The sequence below is a fragment of the Macaca nemestrina genome, chromosome 1 (assembly GCF_043159975.1).
Source record: "Macaca nemestrina isolate mMacNem1 chromosome 1, mMacNem.hap1, whole genome shotgun sequence".
Lineage (NCBI taxonomy): Eukaryota > Metazoa > Chordata > Mammalia > Primates > Cercopithecidae > Macaca > Macaca nemestrina.
The window spans coordinates 37533476-37549378 of NC_092125.1; the positions used below are offsets into that span (position 1 = coordinate 37533476).

At 52.4% G+C, this 15903-nt stretch overlaps 1 protein-coding gene across 7 annotated transcripts in view; it reads left to right on the forward strand.

The window, feature by feature from the left end:
* The window catches only part of LOC112427209 (protein FAM163A), a 70589-nt gene extending 54922 nt beyond the window's left edge, over positions 1-15667 (forward strand). For 4 of the 7 annotated variants that reach the window (XM_024793665.2, XM_024793668.2, XM_024793667.2 and 1 more), the window contains exons 2-5: positions 6069-6099; positions 8246-8337; positions 13359-13702; positions 14288-15667. In XM_024793665.2, the coding sequence (XP_024649433.1) occupies positions 13610-13702; positions 14288-14698 (504 nt within the window). In that variant the 5' untranslated portion in view covers positions 6069-6099; positions 8246-8337; positions 13359-13609 and the 3' untranslated portion in view covers positions 14699-15667. Of the gene's footprint in view, positions 1-6068; positions 6213-8245; positions 8338-13358; positions 13703-14287 lie in introns of those variants that run through there. The other 3 variants (XM_071076386.1, XM_024793663.2, XM_024793664.2) reach the window with 3 other exon arrangements.
* Positions 15668-15903: the final 236 nt, after the last annotated feature.

A 15903-nucleotide genomic window follows, 5' to 3' on the forward strand; every position in this document is an offset into this window, starting at 1 on the left:
AGCTCCAGAGACTAGCGTTATCTGCATAAAATTGTCCACACTCATGTAAAATGACACATAACTAAGTCCCAATTATGTCACATGGACTATAGGCAAAACTGAGGTTCTCAGGAAGAGAGGCCTGGAAGGATCAGAAAAGGCTGGGAGCTGGGGCAGGTGGAGCTTGAGGTGCTATGTGACACTCTGCGGCAGAGACACGTGGGCAGTGTGGCGGATGGTGACAAGGAAGACTTCCAATAAACATGGCATGCTCTAGACGCTAGTTTCTGCATTAGACAGATACATATTGAGCATCTCCTATGTTCTAGGGCTAAAGATTCACTGGTGAGTAAGGCAGACACGAAACAGTGTGCTGTGGGGCTTCAGAACAAAGTCACAGCCCCTCCCCAGCCCAAGGGGCCCACAGCCGGGTTCTCAGGCTCTGCCAGTGCAGGGGTCCCACACCTGTGCCCACTCTTCTTCCGTGATCAGCACAGTTTTTGCTGAAGAAACATGCAGAGCAGCCTGTTTTGTGTTACCCCAATCAGGGAAGGGGTACGCTCAGCCTTGCCCTTGACAGGCATCCAGGATGCAGGCAGCACCTCTGAGGCAGCCCTTGGCTGGGAGGAGCAGGGCACCTCTGTTTATCTGCAGCAAATATTTATTTGTAACCCCAAGCACTGAACAAGCCTGATGGGTGTGCCTACTCCAGGGCGTCTGTGCGCTCCAAGCCATGTCAGATCGTGGTGGTCTGACAGAGATTGCAGAGTCACCCCCAGGCCTTCCACAGGTGGACTGGACACTGGAGGTCCTGAAACCAGAGGACAGGCCATGTTTTCTGTCCGTGTCCCCTCCTGTGAGCTCCTCGGGGGCACTCTGCCTCTCATCTTGTGTCCCTGGGGCCGGGCTCCATGCCAGGCACTTTCCTTAGTGCTCAGTAAGTAGTAGATGAAGGATAAATGAGGGGAATAACAGAGTTTCCACAAGGATGCTGAGACAAAGGCCCAGCGAGACAAGGTCCAGTCAAGGTCATGATCAGGAGCCTGCGGGTCATGTTCTGTTCTGAGCAGCTCATCAAGGATGGAACGGAAGAGAAGAGGAATAATAAACTCATTTTCACACGCATTACCTCAGGCATAACTCAAATGTGAGCTGGAGTCACATGTTCCGCAGGATCTAGATACGACTTGCTCAAACCCCCATAATAGGGCTCAGTGGAAACCTAAACTCTATTCTGCGAGCTGCTGTTCTCATGGTCACCTCTGGCTCCAAACTCCTCCCTCCACCGAATTCTTCTCGCTGTGAGTGTCTTCTGTGGGCTTTGTATATGCACCCAGATAGGCACTCAGCCCCTTCACTGGATTGCCACGGAGAAGAAAAATATCACTCACATTGAGGAGTCACCACCACAAAAACCTGGAATTCAGTAAGACACCTCCCAGTTCCTGGAAGCCTTCTGCAGAGGCTGACTGCTGGGAGTTTTAACTGACCAGGAGACCCAGCGGAATCCCCCAGCCTCAGCTGCTTTTCAGGGCCCATCTCTCTTCCTCACCCCACCCTCCCTGATCTGCCTGCCACCCAGCGCCCACACAGCTCTCCCAGGCCCACTCCCAAACCTCAGCACAGCCAGACTCACCCAGGGACGAGTGAGCATGGAGACATCTGCCGTGAGCAGCTCGGAGGGCTAACTGCAGGGACCCTGAGGCTCTTGGGACAACGTCAGCCCTTTTTAGAAGGCAGTGTGATTTTAAAGATCACCGTCCCCCCCATTTTCCCAGGTAATCCTCACCCCGTAGAGAAAGGTGTATTATTTATCTCCGTTTTACAGATGAGCCTCAAGGAGATCATTAATTGTCCAAAGTCACCCAGGTAATGAATGCAGAAAATAGGGTTTAAACCCAAATCTTGGAACTCCTGGCCTAGTGCTCTTTCCACTGTGCACAGCAGAGCACAGCAGGATGGAGGGCTCTGTGTGGGGACAGCACTCTGTGCAAAGCAACTTCCCCCTTAGACCTGGTCATTCCAGCATTCAGAATGTGCAGATACCAGGCAGGTGGCTGGAGTGGAGCTCAACAAAGACACGTGATTCCAAGTCTGTGCCCCAAAATGGTCTAAACTGTAAAGGAGAAAGCAAAATATACCCACAGGATACCCGTGTATCAATAAACGCCAATACTGGAGGACAAATAGGCCTCAGGAAGACCAAACAAAAATGTGCAGCATTTAGTCAATCCTGAAAGGCTCCCTGGGGGAAGGGAAAGCCTCCTTTCTTTTCTCTTTTTGTTTGAGTTGGACTTCAGATGCAGAAGACTAAGTTAACGGTGTTCTTCAGATCATAGCACAGTATCATGATCATTGGTCTGTGCAAGATCTGTCACATCTTATTTATGTTTCTCACTCTCACTTTCATTTACCTTCTTCCATAGGCAGCCATGATGTGTATTCATTTTTTGGTATGTGTTCTCGAACATGTGGATTGTGGATCTGTATGCTTGTAGTTTAAATCCATGTAAGCAGAATTCTTATGCCTCTCATGCTTGGTGGTTTGATTTTGTTTCGTTGTTTCTCTTACCACTGTGCTAAGCTTTCTCCTCGCTGCTGTGTGTTGCGGTGCCACATCTGGTCCTCTGCTTTCAGCAGGTGCATATCCTCTGTGATAGCATCTACCTGAGTTTTCGGGTCCGCTCCTCAGTGATGATCACTGAGGTTGCCTCCAAGTCCCCGCCATCATAAACAGCCCAGCATGGTAACAAACATCTTCACATATGACCCCTTATGGCTGTGTTAAGAAATTTCAGGGACATCGAACCAGGAGCAGAATTGCTATTTCACGGGCCATATGTGTACTTGCTGTGACTAAGTGGTACCAGGTCACTCCCTCAGTGGCTGCCCCAGCCATGCCCACCACCAGTGTTCCTGTATACCTACATCTGCACCAATGCTCGGCATTATCCTGCTCCTGACTTTTGCCAATCTAAAGGTAAAAAGTGATAGCTCGTTGTGGCTTCAGCTTGTATTTCTTGAATTACTAATGAGTTTGTGCATCTTTTCATTTCCTTGGGAGCCTTTAGGGTAAACCACTTGTCCATTGCCTACTGTTACACTGGGGTTCTTGGAGGTCTTTTCTTGATGATTTGCAAGAGTCCTGTATCTCCCAGAGGGACCCTTTCTCAAAGAGTGCACATCTCTTTGCTGCTGTAGTTACCCATCTAGGGTAAGAGAACCCATGTGGTCACTAGTTCTTCAAACCCTCATCCTGGGGGTCAAGACTTTGTAATGGGCATATGTACAATCAAAGTAAAGGGAACCCCTTCCCCATTTCCTTCTTCCAGCCTTGCCTGAGGATTGCAGGACAGGAAGACAGGTAACAAGGAAAAACAGCTTCCTCTTCTCTGGGGCTGCTAACCTGCTGTGTCAATTTCATGAGTTAATAAATGAGTGGAGAAGGCTTAATTGCATCAGAGAAATTGAGATCAGCCGGTGCTTAGGCCCCACTCAATTAACCTGTGCTCCTCAGGGGGCTGAGCAAGGAGCAGGGGGCAGTCGATGGTTAATTACATGTGCTGGTGCCAGCCGCAGCTGGCATTTCCTGCCAGCATTCATCCAGGCAGTGAGGCGAGGTGACCCTGCTTCAGTGAGGCTGAGGTCACTGAGAACAGGGGGCCCTTCAGATAGAGCAGAGACCCCTGGTCTCCTGGGGAGTGAGAGACCCATTTCCCAGCACATTCTATCAGGGTGTCTTTTAGTGCCCAACTCCAGCCTCTACTAGACGAATGGCTTTAAAGCCCCCATTCTTTTATTTTATTTTTTTCTTAAGACAGAGTTTTGGAGGCCGGGCGCGGTGGCTCAAGCCTGTAATCCCAGCACTTTGGGAGGCCGAGATGGGTGGATCACGAGGTCAGGAGATCGAGACCATCCTGGCTAACATGGTGAAACCCCGTCTCTACTAAAAAATACAAAAAACTAGCCGGGCGAGGTGGTGGGCGCCTGTAGTCCCAGCTACTCGGGAGGCTGAGGCCGGAGAATGGCATGAACCCGGGAGGCGGAGCTTGCAGTGAGCTGAGATCCGGCCACTGCACTCCAGCCTGGGCGACAGAGCGAGACTCCGTCTCAAAAAAAAAAAAAAAAAGACAGAGTTTTGCTCTTGTTGCCCAGTCTGGAGTGCAATGGTGCAATCTCAGCTCACTCCCGGGATCAAGCAATTCTCCTGCCTCAACCTCCCAAGTAGCTGGGATTACAGGCACGTGTCACCACGCCCAGCTAATTTTTGTATTTTTAATAGAGACAGGGTTTCACCATGTTGTCCAGGCTGGTCTCGAACTCCTGACCTCGTGAGCCACCTGCCTCGGCCTCCCAAAGTGCTAGGATTACAGGCGTGAGCCACCACGCCCGGCCAGGCCCCCCATCTGACCACTTTATTGGCTCCATCCCCACCCAGGCTAATGCCACATGCCTTTGGTTCTTCTTAGGCTTCCCCCTCCTCCTGCCCCCTGGCCTGCTTGCCTTCAGGACACAGAACCCAGAGCCACTCTTGTCATGGGCACCAGATGATGCCACAGGCTCTGCAAGATCACTCCCCTCCCCTACTGCCTCCAGACTGAAATCCTCCCAGAGAAGTTTCTTCTTGCATCATTTTCCAAAAGGCCAGATGGTAAGGCTCAAACCTGCTAAGAATATAGATTCCCGGGCCCCACCCTGTAGATGCTGCTTCAGTAACTCTGGAGTCTCCATTTTTTAATGCATGGCTCAGGTAATGGTTACTGTCAAGCCAGAGTTACCGTCAACTCCACTTCAGGGGACACCCTAGCTCCTGATGAAATAAGTGCAGATCTTCTGGAAGGAGAGACAACATCAAATGGAAGGGCCCTGGCCTGGGACCTCTACAGTGCCATCTCTGCCTTGCTGTGTGTATTAAACAAGTCAGTTGTCCTGTCTGAACCTCGTTTCATCATCTAGAAAATAAAGATACTGTAAATCATTCTATTGTAAAGACACATGCACACAAATGTTCATTGCAGCACTGTTCACAAGAGCAAAGCCATGGAATCAACCTAAATGCTCATCAGTGACAGACTAAAGAAAATGTGGTACATATACACCATGGAATACTATGCAGCCATAAAGAAGAACAAGATCATGTCTTTTGCAGGAACATGGATGAAGCTGGAGGCCATTATTCTCAGCAAACTAACACAGGAACAGAAAGCCAAAGACCACATGTTCTCACGTATAAGTGGGAGCTAAATGATGAGAACCCAGAACACAGAAGGAACAATACATACTGGGGCCTACTTAAGGGTGAAGGGTAAGATGAGGGAGGGAGCAGAAAAAATAACTATTGGGCACTAGACTTAATACCTGGGTGATGAAATAATCTGTACAACAAACCCCCATGACATGAGTTTACCTGTGTGACAAACCTGCACTTGTACCCCCAAACCTAAAATAAAAGTTTCTTAAAAAGACACTGGAGTCTTTACATTTCCATGGATCATTTTTCTATAAGTAACAAGCACGTTGCATGATTTATGCTCAAAAAGCAACTTTAATTTTTTTTCTTCAAATGTCCCTGTAAAATGTATTCAGTGGGAGAAATCTTCCCCTGCCCCTAGAAAAAAAAAACTTGATCCAATCCCATTGCTTTTTCATCCAGTCTTCAGTGATAGCCTTGTAGTTACTGTAAGTTATAGATAGTCCACTCAGACATTAGAATGCATCAGAGGCCGGGCGTGGTGGCTCATGCCTGTAATCCCAGCACTTTGGGAGGCCGAGGCAGGTGGATCACCTGAGGTCAGGAGTTTGAGACCAGCCTGGACAACATGGTGAAACCCCATTTCTACTACAAATACAAAAATTAGCCGGGGGTGGTGGTGGGCACCTGTAATCCCAGCTACTTGAGAGGCTGAGGCAGAAGAATCGCTTTAACCCAGGAGGAGGAGGTTGCAGTGAGCTGAGATTGCGCCACTTCACTCCAGCCTGGGTGACAGAGCGAAAAACTCCATCTCAAAAAAAAAAAAAAAGAATGCATAATAATCATGAGTAATGAAACACTCTTATTCTGACTGCATTGTTTTTCTCCTTTCTTCCAGTTTCGCTCTGCTCAAGCTGGAAGCACCTGAGGTGGGCCCCACACGTCCCTCTGCTGTCTACATCGCCCTGTTCTCTCTTCCCTACCACCACCCAGGAGCTGCTGTTTTACCACTTGCCAGGATTGAAATTCGGGGTTCTTACTGGTTAGAGAGCTTGGAGAAACTTAAAACTGGCTCTTGCTTTTGAAAATGTTTTTGTGGGCTCTCCTGGGGTTCCCTGCTGGACTGGACCCCTCTCTCCTGAAGTTCCCTTCACCCATTCAAGCAGTGCATCTCTGTCCCAGGAGTCTCTTGCAACCCCTTGCTCAGCCTCTGGGCATCTGGAGGCTGCCCGCAGCCTCTTCAGTGGAGGTCTTCTCCCTGTTGACACTTACACAATATTGACTCAAGACAGCCAGCCCCAGAGCCCTCCTCCCTTGGGATACATAGCTCAGCAACGCCTCTCACCATGGAAATCCCCTCACCAAACCTTCACCAAGTTACAGTCCTATCCATGTTTTCTAAAGTGGGTGAAAGCATCCATGGATCCTGAGACAGATGTTCTTACATTCCCATTGTACAGTCTGTGCACAGCCAGGGGAAGAGGGCCCTGCCCTAGACTTCCTTTCGCCTTCTGATTTCTATCCTTTGCCGTGTCAGAACTCGTGCAGGAAGAGCCCCTCTGTGATACCCAGTGACATTAAACTCTACGTCACAGGTTAATCTGAGTGAGAACATCTTGGAGAAAAGAAAGCCCAAGTGCCCAGAATGTCCAAGGCAGGAGGTGGGAGAGTGTAGGAAGGTCTAGATCTCGGAGGGAGGTGATAATGGGGACAGGGCTGCTCTGTCATGCAGTCACTCTGCCTCCTTCTCAGCTTTCCCCAGGGCTCTGCCCCTGAGAGCTGCTGGGCTCGGATAGGCCTAGTCCCTGAGGCATCATGCTAATGTCTGTCCTTTGACCTCCAGCTTCTGGCCAAGGGTGAGAACCTGGAGGTGGTTAGCCCTGTCCCCTTGGAAGGTGGCTCTGTGGATATGGTTAATGGCTAGCTTTCCTCCCCAATACAAACATCCCCCACCCAGGGAGGCCTCTCCTCCTCGGGACTCTGAGCCAGGGCTGAGCATCACCCCCACAGGGCATCCCTCCTCTCCCTCCTTCTCTCAGTGTAGGGTTCAGACTCTTGCGAATAATGTTGAGTGGCTATTTAAAGATCAACACCGTCCTGGCCGGGTGCAGTGGCTCAAGCCTGTAATCCCAGCACTTTGGGAGGCCAAAGCGGGAGGATCACTTAAGGTCAAGAGTTTGAGACCAGCCTGGCCAACGTGGTGAAACCCCATCTCTACTAAAAACACAAAATAGCCGGGCACAGTGGTGGCTGCCTGCAGTCCCAGCTACTTGAGAGGCTGAGGCAGGAGAACCGCTTGAACCCGGGAGGCCAAGGCTGCAGTGGCACTCCACCCTGGGTGACAGAGTGAGACTGTGTCTCAAAAAAAAAAAAAAAGAGATCAGCCCTGTCCTGGGTTAGAGTGATTGGTTAAATGAATAAACAAATAAAAGAATGTAAAGAGACCCCCAAAAATTAGCCTACCCTGGATTCCTGGATGTCTCGGGAGGACCCTGCCTCCCCCTCCCCCAACAGCACAGCAGCCTGAACTTGCTCCTCTGGCTGTCCAGTCGCCATCTTTGGCCTGATAGAAGTCAGGATATTGGAGTAGGGGAAGGAAGTGTGCAGCCCAGGCACTGGGAAAAAATAGGACCAGGAAACGGTGGGGAAGGGGCTGGGAAAGAGGTATGTTAAGAGCAGGGTCAGTCATGCAGGCAACAAGGACGCATCCACTGGGCACAGATCCAAATCCTCCAGTGGAGCAGGAGAAAACCAGCCGAGCGCCCTGCCCCACTCAGCATCACCTCCCAGACACATGCCCAGCATTCTGCTGCTGCCCTGGGCACAGGGTTCCAGAAGCACCACAGAGAGAAGGAGACACAGCTGGGGTAGATGTAACCTTACAGGTCTGTCCTCAGGTTCTTAGGCTGGGGCCTCGGAAACCAAGACAGCCGCGGAGGTTTACCTCAAGAAGCAAACCCCTGGAGAGACTTCCACTCTAGAGCCGTGGGGTCACAACTGGGGGCCAGCAGGAGCCTGTCTGTCCTCAGCCTTCCTGTCCAGCTTTCATGGGTCTTCCTCTCTCTTCTCTGGCAGGGACTGATGCCCTTGGCCATGACGCACCCCCACCTGCTGTCTGCTCAGGCGTAGCCTGCGTGACTGAGCCACCACTGCTCCAGCTGTTTCATGTAAGTGTAAGGCACGGGCCACTCCCTTTTCCCTGGGGAGAGGGTATCTGGGCCACCAGTGGGGAAGGAGCTTCAGAAAGTCCTGGTCACAGAGGGAAAGCCCTTAGGATTCTTTAGTGGGCAGCAGGTTTGTCCTCTGGCTACCCCCGTTCCCTGACTTGGCCACCACTGAGTCATTCTGCCCCAGACCTGCTGAGACCTGGGTGGGAACATAGGGACCCCTTTCTCCTGTCCTCAGGACACCTCAGGAGGCAGCTGGTGTGTTAGAAACTCCACAGCACTGGCCCGTGGGCCCTGACGCAGACACTTGTTATCCTGTGACTTTAGAAAAATGACTTAATGGTCTCGCTTCTCCTCCAGCATTGCTGGGGCTTTTGTAAGATTCAAGAATGTGTATTCGCTATCTTTTGCTGCATCACAAACGACCACAAACTCCACAGCTTAAAATAATACACAATGATTCTGTTTCTGTGGGTCGGAGGTCCAGATGTGGCTGGTTGGCCCTCTGCCTCAAGGTCTCAGCTGGGGTTGTCAATTCATCCCCAAGGTCAACTGGAGAAGGATCCACTTCCACTCTCATGTATGTAGTTGTTCAGTTCCTTTTGGGGGGCTGGATTCAGGGCCTCAGTCCCCAGCCAGGAATTGGCCAGAGGCCACCCTAGGTTTCTTCACACATGGGCTTCCCCAACATGGCAACTTTCAGTATCAAAACCATCAGAGACAATGGCTAGCAAGAGAATAGTCTGAATCTTATATAATCTATTCACAGAAGTGACATCCCATTACCCATTCTGTTAGTTAGAAGCAAGTCACAGGCCACACCCATACTCAGAGGGGAGTACACAAGGGCATAACTGCCAGGAGGCAGTGACCACTTGGGCCATCTCAGAGCCCGCCCGCCATAAGAGAGCATAAATGGAGCACTTTGTAAACTGTAGGCTGCTGTTTGGGTATAAGAAGTTACTGCCAGCATTTGCATCTAATTGCAGAGACAATGGGCCCTCCTGAAATCATAGAGAGCCACTGAATGTGGGAATGTAAATGCTAAACTGTACCGTTAGTACAGAAATTAGCCGGGCATGGTAGCACATGCCTTTGGTCCCAGCTACTTGGGAGGCTGAGGTGGGAAGATCGCTTGGGCCCTGGAGGTTGAAGCTGCAGTGAGCCGAGATCACAGCACTGCACTCCAGCCTGGGTGACAGAGCAAGACCCTGTCTCAAAAAAAAAATTTGTTTTTTCCATTAGTACTGAGCCTTCAGGGAAACTGTTGAGAGCTGATTAGTTCATCTCACACCCTTTACATGTCCCTTCCTGGCTTATGATTTTAAGGCCAGACCTAAACAGCCACAACAGGTCTAGACCTTCCTTCTCCCCACAAACATGGTTGTTTGTGGGGTCTTTTCTAGTTTACAAAGAGCTCTCACACCCATCCCCCTCGTTCCTCACAGTCACACTTGAGAACTCAGAGGAAGATCGGTGATCCTTGGTTACAATTCCTTACAGTCCTACTGGCGAGGGAGACAGAGGAATGTGAGAACTGAGTGTTTTGTTCATCTTTGCTTCAGAAGTGAGAAAGAAGGTCATTTTCCAATATGGGGTAGCTGCTCAGTGGCACAGGTGATCCTCGAACCTGGGCCTTGAGAACCCCAGCTCTGCCCAGACTGCCATGCCCGCAATGTCCAGGCCATTGCTGTGCGCAACCTGTGTGGTCCTGAAAGAGGGCTGGCCCAGGACAGAGGCAGGGAGGAGGGAGGGCACTGTTCTTATACGGCTTCTCCATAATTCCCTGTCTCCTAAAGCAGGCTGAGCACATCCTGGAGCACTAGTCCAAGCCTGTCTGTGGGGTGGATCACTGCTGCCTCCCCAGCTTCAGGTCACTCCTAGACCTCTCTGTCCATAAGCAGCCTTCAGTGATGAATATGCAGGGAAGTGTTGGGGGGATGAAGTGGTGCTGTAGTGAAAGTGCCTAAGCCTTCCCCAAGCTGAGATTCATCTGGCCCCGCCTCCAGATGCCCCAAGAAACCTCTGAAGCATGGCCCACCATGCACCTGGGCAAAATCAAAGTGATCTCAAACAGGGACGCTCCAGTCTGCCGTTGGATTGAGCTGAGAGATACAGCTTGCTGCCCCCTGGTGGTCTGTCACAGTCATAACTGCCAGGGCTGTGACAAGCTAAACAGTGAGCTTTTATTAAGTCTGACACCATGTGTCAGACATGGTGCCTAAGGCTGCAGAGGATAGGAGACCATGTAAGACACAACCCCTGATCCCAGAGGACTTATAATATAGTGGAGGAATCAACATGTTCCCACATGAAAAGTTGACTCTTATCCCACCAAGTGGGATTTGAAGAGCGAACCATGAAGGGCATTGCAGTAGGAGCCCAGAAGTGAGAGAGCATCAGGGCTGGGGCACTCAGGGGAGGCTTCTCAGAACCTTGAAGGAAGGGCAGGATTGAAACAGACAGAAAAAGAAAGACCACACACTCCCCTGTCGAAAGCCCCCTCAGGAACCCCCACGGCCTCCAGGAGAGTTCATCCGGATTCCTTGCCCGGGTTGCCGCCTCTCCAGGCACATGCCTGCCCTGGCCTGTCCCAGCCTCGCCAGATCCCTCGAAGTTCCTGGAACTGTTCTCTTCACACCCCTGGACTGTTCATTCTCCCTCCCCACCTTGTCTACTGGATAGGCTGTCACTCACCTTTTAGGATTCAGCTCAATACAACACCTGCAGTGGAGCATCTCCCCCCGAGTCATTAGCTGCCCCACTCTGTGTTCCACAGTTCTGGCCTACGATTCTGTGGCTACGAGTCTCACACTGTATCGTAAGGGTTGCCCCGTGTATTTTCATCACTAGGCAATAAGCTGCTTAAGAACTGTAGGACTGTGGCTCACACTTGTAATCCCAGCACTTTGGGAGGCCGAGGCGGGTGGATCACCCAACTTGGTGGGTGGTCAGGAATTCGAGACCAGCCTGGCCAACATGGTGAAATGCTGTTTCTACTGAAAATAGAAAAATTAGCCCAGTGTGGGGTTGCACATCTATAATCGCAGCTACTCGGGAGGCTGAGGCACGAGAATCACTTGAACCCGGTAGGTAGAGGTTGCAGTGAGCCGAGACTGCGCCGTTGCACTCCACACTGGGGGACAGAGTGAGACTCCATCTCCAAATAAAGGAACAATGGGACTGCATGATGGGGCAGCAGATCACGTAGGCGGAAGAAAGGGAGGTGAGGAGGGAAAGATAAATAGGGTGAGCGTGCAGGAACTTGGGGGATGGCTATGCCTTTGAAGCTGTCTCTAAAAGTTTATGGGCAGATAAATGTATCCTGCAGGCAATGTGGTGCATGAGAGTCACAGAAACGCCCAGGGATGTGAAGAAAGGCTTAACAGCTGGTGGCAGGAAGGGTACTCAGAGACAAAACTGGGAAAGTTCGTTAGGAAACCATTGCGCCACTGCAGCTTGAGAGGTGACAATCTTCACTGGAGTGGGCGACAGAAGACTGGGGAAGCCAAAGAAGAATTTGAGGAGTTTCAATTCTGGGCAGCTGGGGGAACATCCCATGGCCTTGTCAAACTCTCATGTACAACTTATTCAGTTGAGACCTTGTGAAAATGCAAACTCTGACTCATTAGTCCTGTGGAGGGCCTGACATGCCATCTATCTAGTGGCGCTCCCAGGTTATGCCCACGCTGCTAGTCCACAGAGCAGGAGTGGATTTGGAGCCCCGCTGCTGGGCAGGTGCAGCTCTCTAGGACAACAGTGGTGGACAGGTGGTACATTTGGGTGAAGAGATAAAGGTACCCCTTTTACCCGGTGAACACGCCAGGGTGCACAGCTTTGTGAGCAGAGTGCGGTTGGGTTCTAGCCCCACTTACCCTTTGAGTAATAAACAACTTGCAAAGCCCTTCGGGGCAGCTATGGTGGAGTCACCAACAGAGACAGACCGGTCAGAGGCGGGGAGTCCATTTGGAGAGCAGGGTGATGACTTTAGCCTGTCACAACTGAGTTTGAGATGACCACTGGGACATCCACTGAAATGTCCATCTGCTAGCAGTTGGAGACCCAGACTTGGGGTATGTGGGCTCACTGATGATATGCCACACAGTGAAGAAAGCAAAATGAGGGTTGGCTGGGAATCATCTAACCCTTCTGGCCTTTTTCAGCGGGTAACTCTCTTATTCCAACATCTCTGTCCTTTCTGTTGTCTTGCAGGTCACCGTTCCCTTTACTAACATAAGTGATCTAGTCATTTTTCCGTCTCCAAGATGCCAAGTCCCCAGTCCCCACCCTCCTGCCCCCTTGGTCCCAGTGCACCTGGGAGGCTCAGAAATCCGCATTTACTGACCTAAAAGGATAATCTGCCTGAAGCCAGGACAGCCTCATGCCCAGAGCTTGCCGCTGTCCTGTTCATTCAGCCTCAGAAGCCAGGACCAGTCTCCCCAGTCGGGCCACAGCCTTCCAGGGCCCAGGATGCCACACACCACGCCCTCTGGGCTTGCCTTGCCCTTGCTTTTCAGGAGGGTTTGAAGAGCAGAGATACCCCTGAAAGAAGTGTGGGTTTGAGCCAGAGAAGAGTCACCTGATGTTTTTGAGAGTTGGCCCTTTCCCCGCCAGCCTGGGACAAGGGCTCAGGGACCACTGGGGTGTGTGCCAGGATGGCAGGGATCAAGAGCACAGCCTTGGGGATGAATGGGCTGGGTGGAATCGCAGCCAAATTATTCTCAGTCTCCGTTTAGCATGCATGCAGAAGGGATAGCTAATAACTGCCCTGAAGGGTTATCGCGAGGATGTGGTAAGATGCGTGGGGGTGCTTAGCATGATGCCACACAGGGAGGAGCCCCGCAATCAGCAGCAGTTGTTCCTCTGTGTCTGGAGCCACGCAGAAGCTGGGGTTAAGAAGGGTGTGAGGGGAGAGGAAAGGGGAGAAGAGCACCAAAGGGGAAAGATCGTGAGAACTTTTTGAAACTGGATAGAAGCAAGGGGCAGAATTAGCACTCAGCTTTCTCTCTTCCCTCCCGCAGCTGTTATCTGTCCTGTGCCGAACACCTCCAACTTCCCCCACTTAGGCTGGCCCAATCTGGAGCCAGAGCCAGTCCTCAGCCTTCAGGAAGCCCCGGGGCCTGGCCCTCCTTGCACCTGCTGCTCTCAGGCCCCCTGCCCCAGCCTCGGGGCAGCTCCAGAAAGACTCCCCCCGGCCCAGCCCAGGGCTGCAGCCACAGCTGGTCCTCAGCCCTCCGCACATCTTTGCAGAGTTTGATGGGGCGCCGGGCGGATGACAGCGGGAACGGTTGTGATCACTGGCGGAATCCTAGCTACGGTGATCCTCCTCTGCATCATTGCCGTCCTGTGCTACTGCAGGCTCCAGGTCAGTCCCCGGGACCCGTAGCCAGAGGCTGCCAGGCCACCAGCAAACCTCTTTTTCATTATGGGGGCAGAAACTGGAGGCTGACTTCAGGGCCCACAGAGCCCAAAGCCATGGAATATGGCAGGCGTAAGTCAAGGAGGCTGGGAGTTGGGGCTTGTCAGAAGGAAGCTAAGCACCCCCCAGCCTGCCCGCTCAGAGCACACAGAAAGTGTGCTGGGGAGATACGGGCTCATGGGGTTGTGTCTCCTGCACCTCTGAGATTTCAGGGGCGCGGGAAGAGCACCATTCTGGGGAGGCTCTGAAAGCTGCCGCCAGCAGCCCCAGCCCTGTCCTCAATATGTGTGTGTCCCTGCCCAACTCAACCACAGCCTGGAGTTACTGCGAGGAGTGGTGGGAGGGGAAAGGGAAAGCAGCACTGGCCTTGCAAAGCCGGGAATAGAAACGTGTGGAGCAAGCCCTTGGGGTTCAGTGCCTGGCACTAGGTTCTCCATGGAGCAGGGGGCAGGGGCACCTGTGCACACTCAAAAATGCGTGGGGTCGGGGAAGCATTCATCCTCTCAGGCATCCCTCTCCCCTTCTGCACAGTATTACTGCTGCAAGAAGAGCGGAACCGAGGATGCAGACGAGGAGGAGGAGCGGGAGCACGACCTTCCCACGCATCCCAGAGGCCCCAGCTGCAATGCCTGCAGCTCCCAGGCCCTGGACGGCAGAGGCAGCCTGGCACCTCTCACCAGCGAGCCCTGCAGCCAGCCCTGCGGGGTGGCCGCGAGCCACTGCACTACCTGCTCCCCGTACAGCTCCCCGTTTTACATACGGACGGCTGACATGGTGCCCAATGGGGGTGGAGGCGAGAGGCTCTCCTTTGCTCCCACATGCTACAAAGAGGGGGGACCCCCATCCCTCAAATTGGCAGCACCCCAGAGTTACCCGGTGACCTGGCCAGGCTCTGGGCGTGAGGCCTTCACCAATCCAAGGGCTATTAGTACAGACGTGTAAACCCTTCCACCCCTGACCCCACACACACCCACACTGCTGCCCTGGCGGGGGCCATGGGGGCAGTGGATGACCCTCCAGCAGCCCCACAGGGGCTGTCTCTGTGTCTTTGGCTTTTCTCGCTCCGCAGTGGAGGGTTTGCTAGGATTTAAGCTTTTGAGTGCATTGAGAACCAGGACAGGGCCTGGCTCCAACTCTGTGGCCCAGAGGTGGGGCACTGCTAGGTCAAGTCTGCAGCTTCGCCAGTTTCTTGGTTGGGACACTCCTCTGGCAGCCCCAGCACCACCACAACCCCTTGCAGTGTGCCCCAGTCCCCTGAATTTGCTGAACTGCAAAAAGGAGCATGGGGGAAAGCTCAGCAAAGGCTCTGGAGCCCTCCAGGGTCCACGGGAGATGAAGCATTCGTGCCTAGGAGAAGCGGACAGAGGGCAAGGGAGAAGTGAGAGCTGCAATTCCAGCATTGGAGAAGCGAGGGGCGGAGCGTCAACAGCACTGCTTCAGGGGGAGCTTGCTGAGATGAATTCAACAGCTAGTTCACAACCAAGTTTTGTAAGTTGGTTACCATAACTACTGCTGTCACTGTAGCTGCTCCCGTAGGGACGTTGATTCCTGAACGTATCACATCTCACCCGCCCCCTTCCTCGTGGAACACGTCAAGTTGACTTTAAAACCTAAGGTTGCCTGTGGGGACTGCACCAGAAAGTGACTGTCTAACCGTGTTCCCCGAAATCCTTTCTCTGCCTTAGGAACCAGCGCCCCCTGCTGGAGAAGCTTTTTCATTTTTGTTAGCCGACTTCTAGTAGCTTAGCAAAGAGACCAGCTGACTGTCTCGGCCCAGCCCACCACGCCGAGCAGCTTGCGTGGACGCAGTCCGGTGAGGGTGTGTGCCTGCCCGTTCCCAGGTGTACACACACACACACACACATACACCAGTCACCACGGGTAGGCCCCAGGGGCTTTGTACCTTCAGGAGCTGCAGAAAGGAAAGGTCTCCCATGTACCATCGAGAAGGAAAAGTCTGATACCCAAACAGCTTGAACGAAAGCTGGTTAACGTGGCCAATCCCCATGGCAACCAGTCTCCGTGGGGCGATGCTGCAGCGGCTGAAACCACGTTAACTCCGCCAGAGCCCGGCATTCTACGTGAGCATCCACCCGTGATGCCGTTGAGCAGGATCTTCAACCCACCAGAGCAACAGTCCAGTCTTG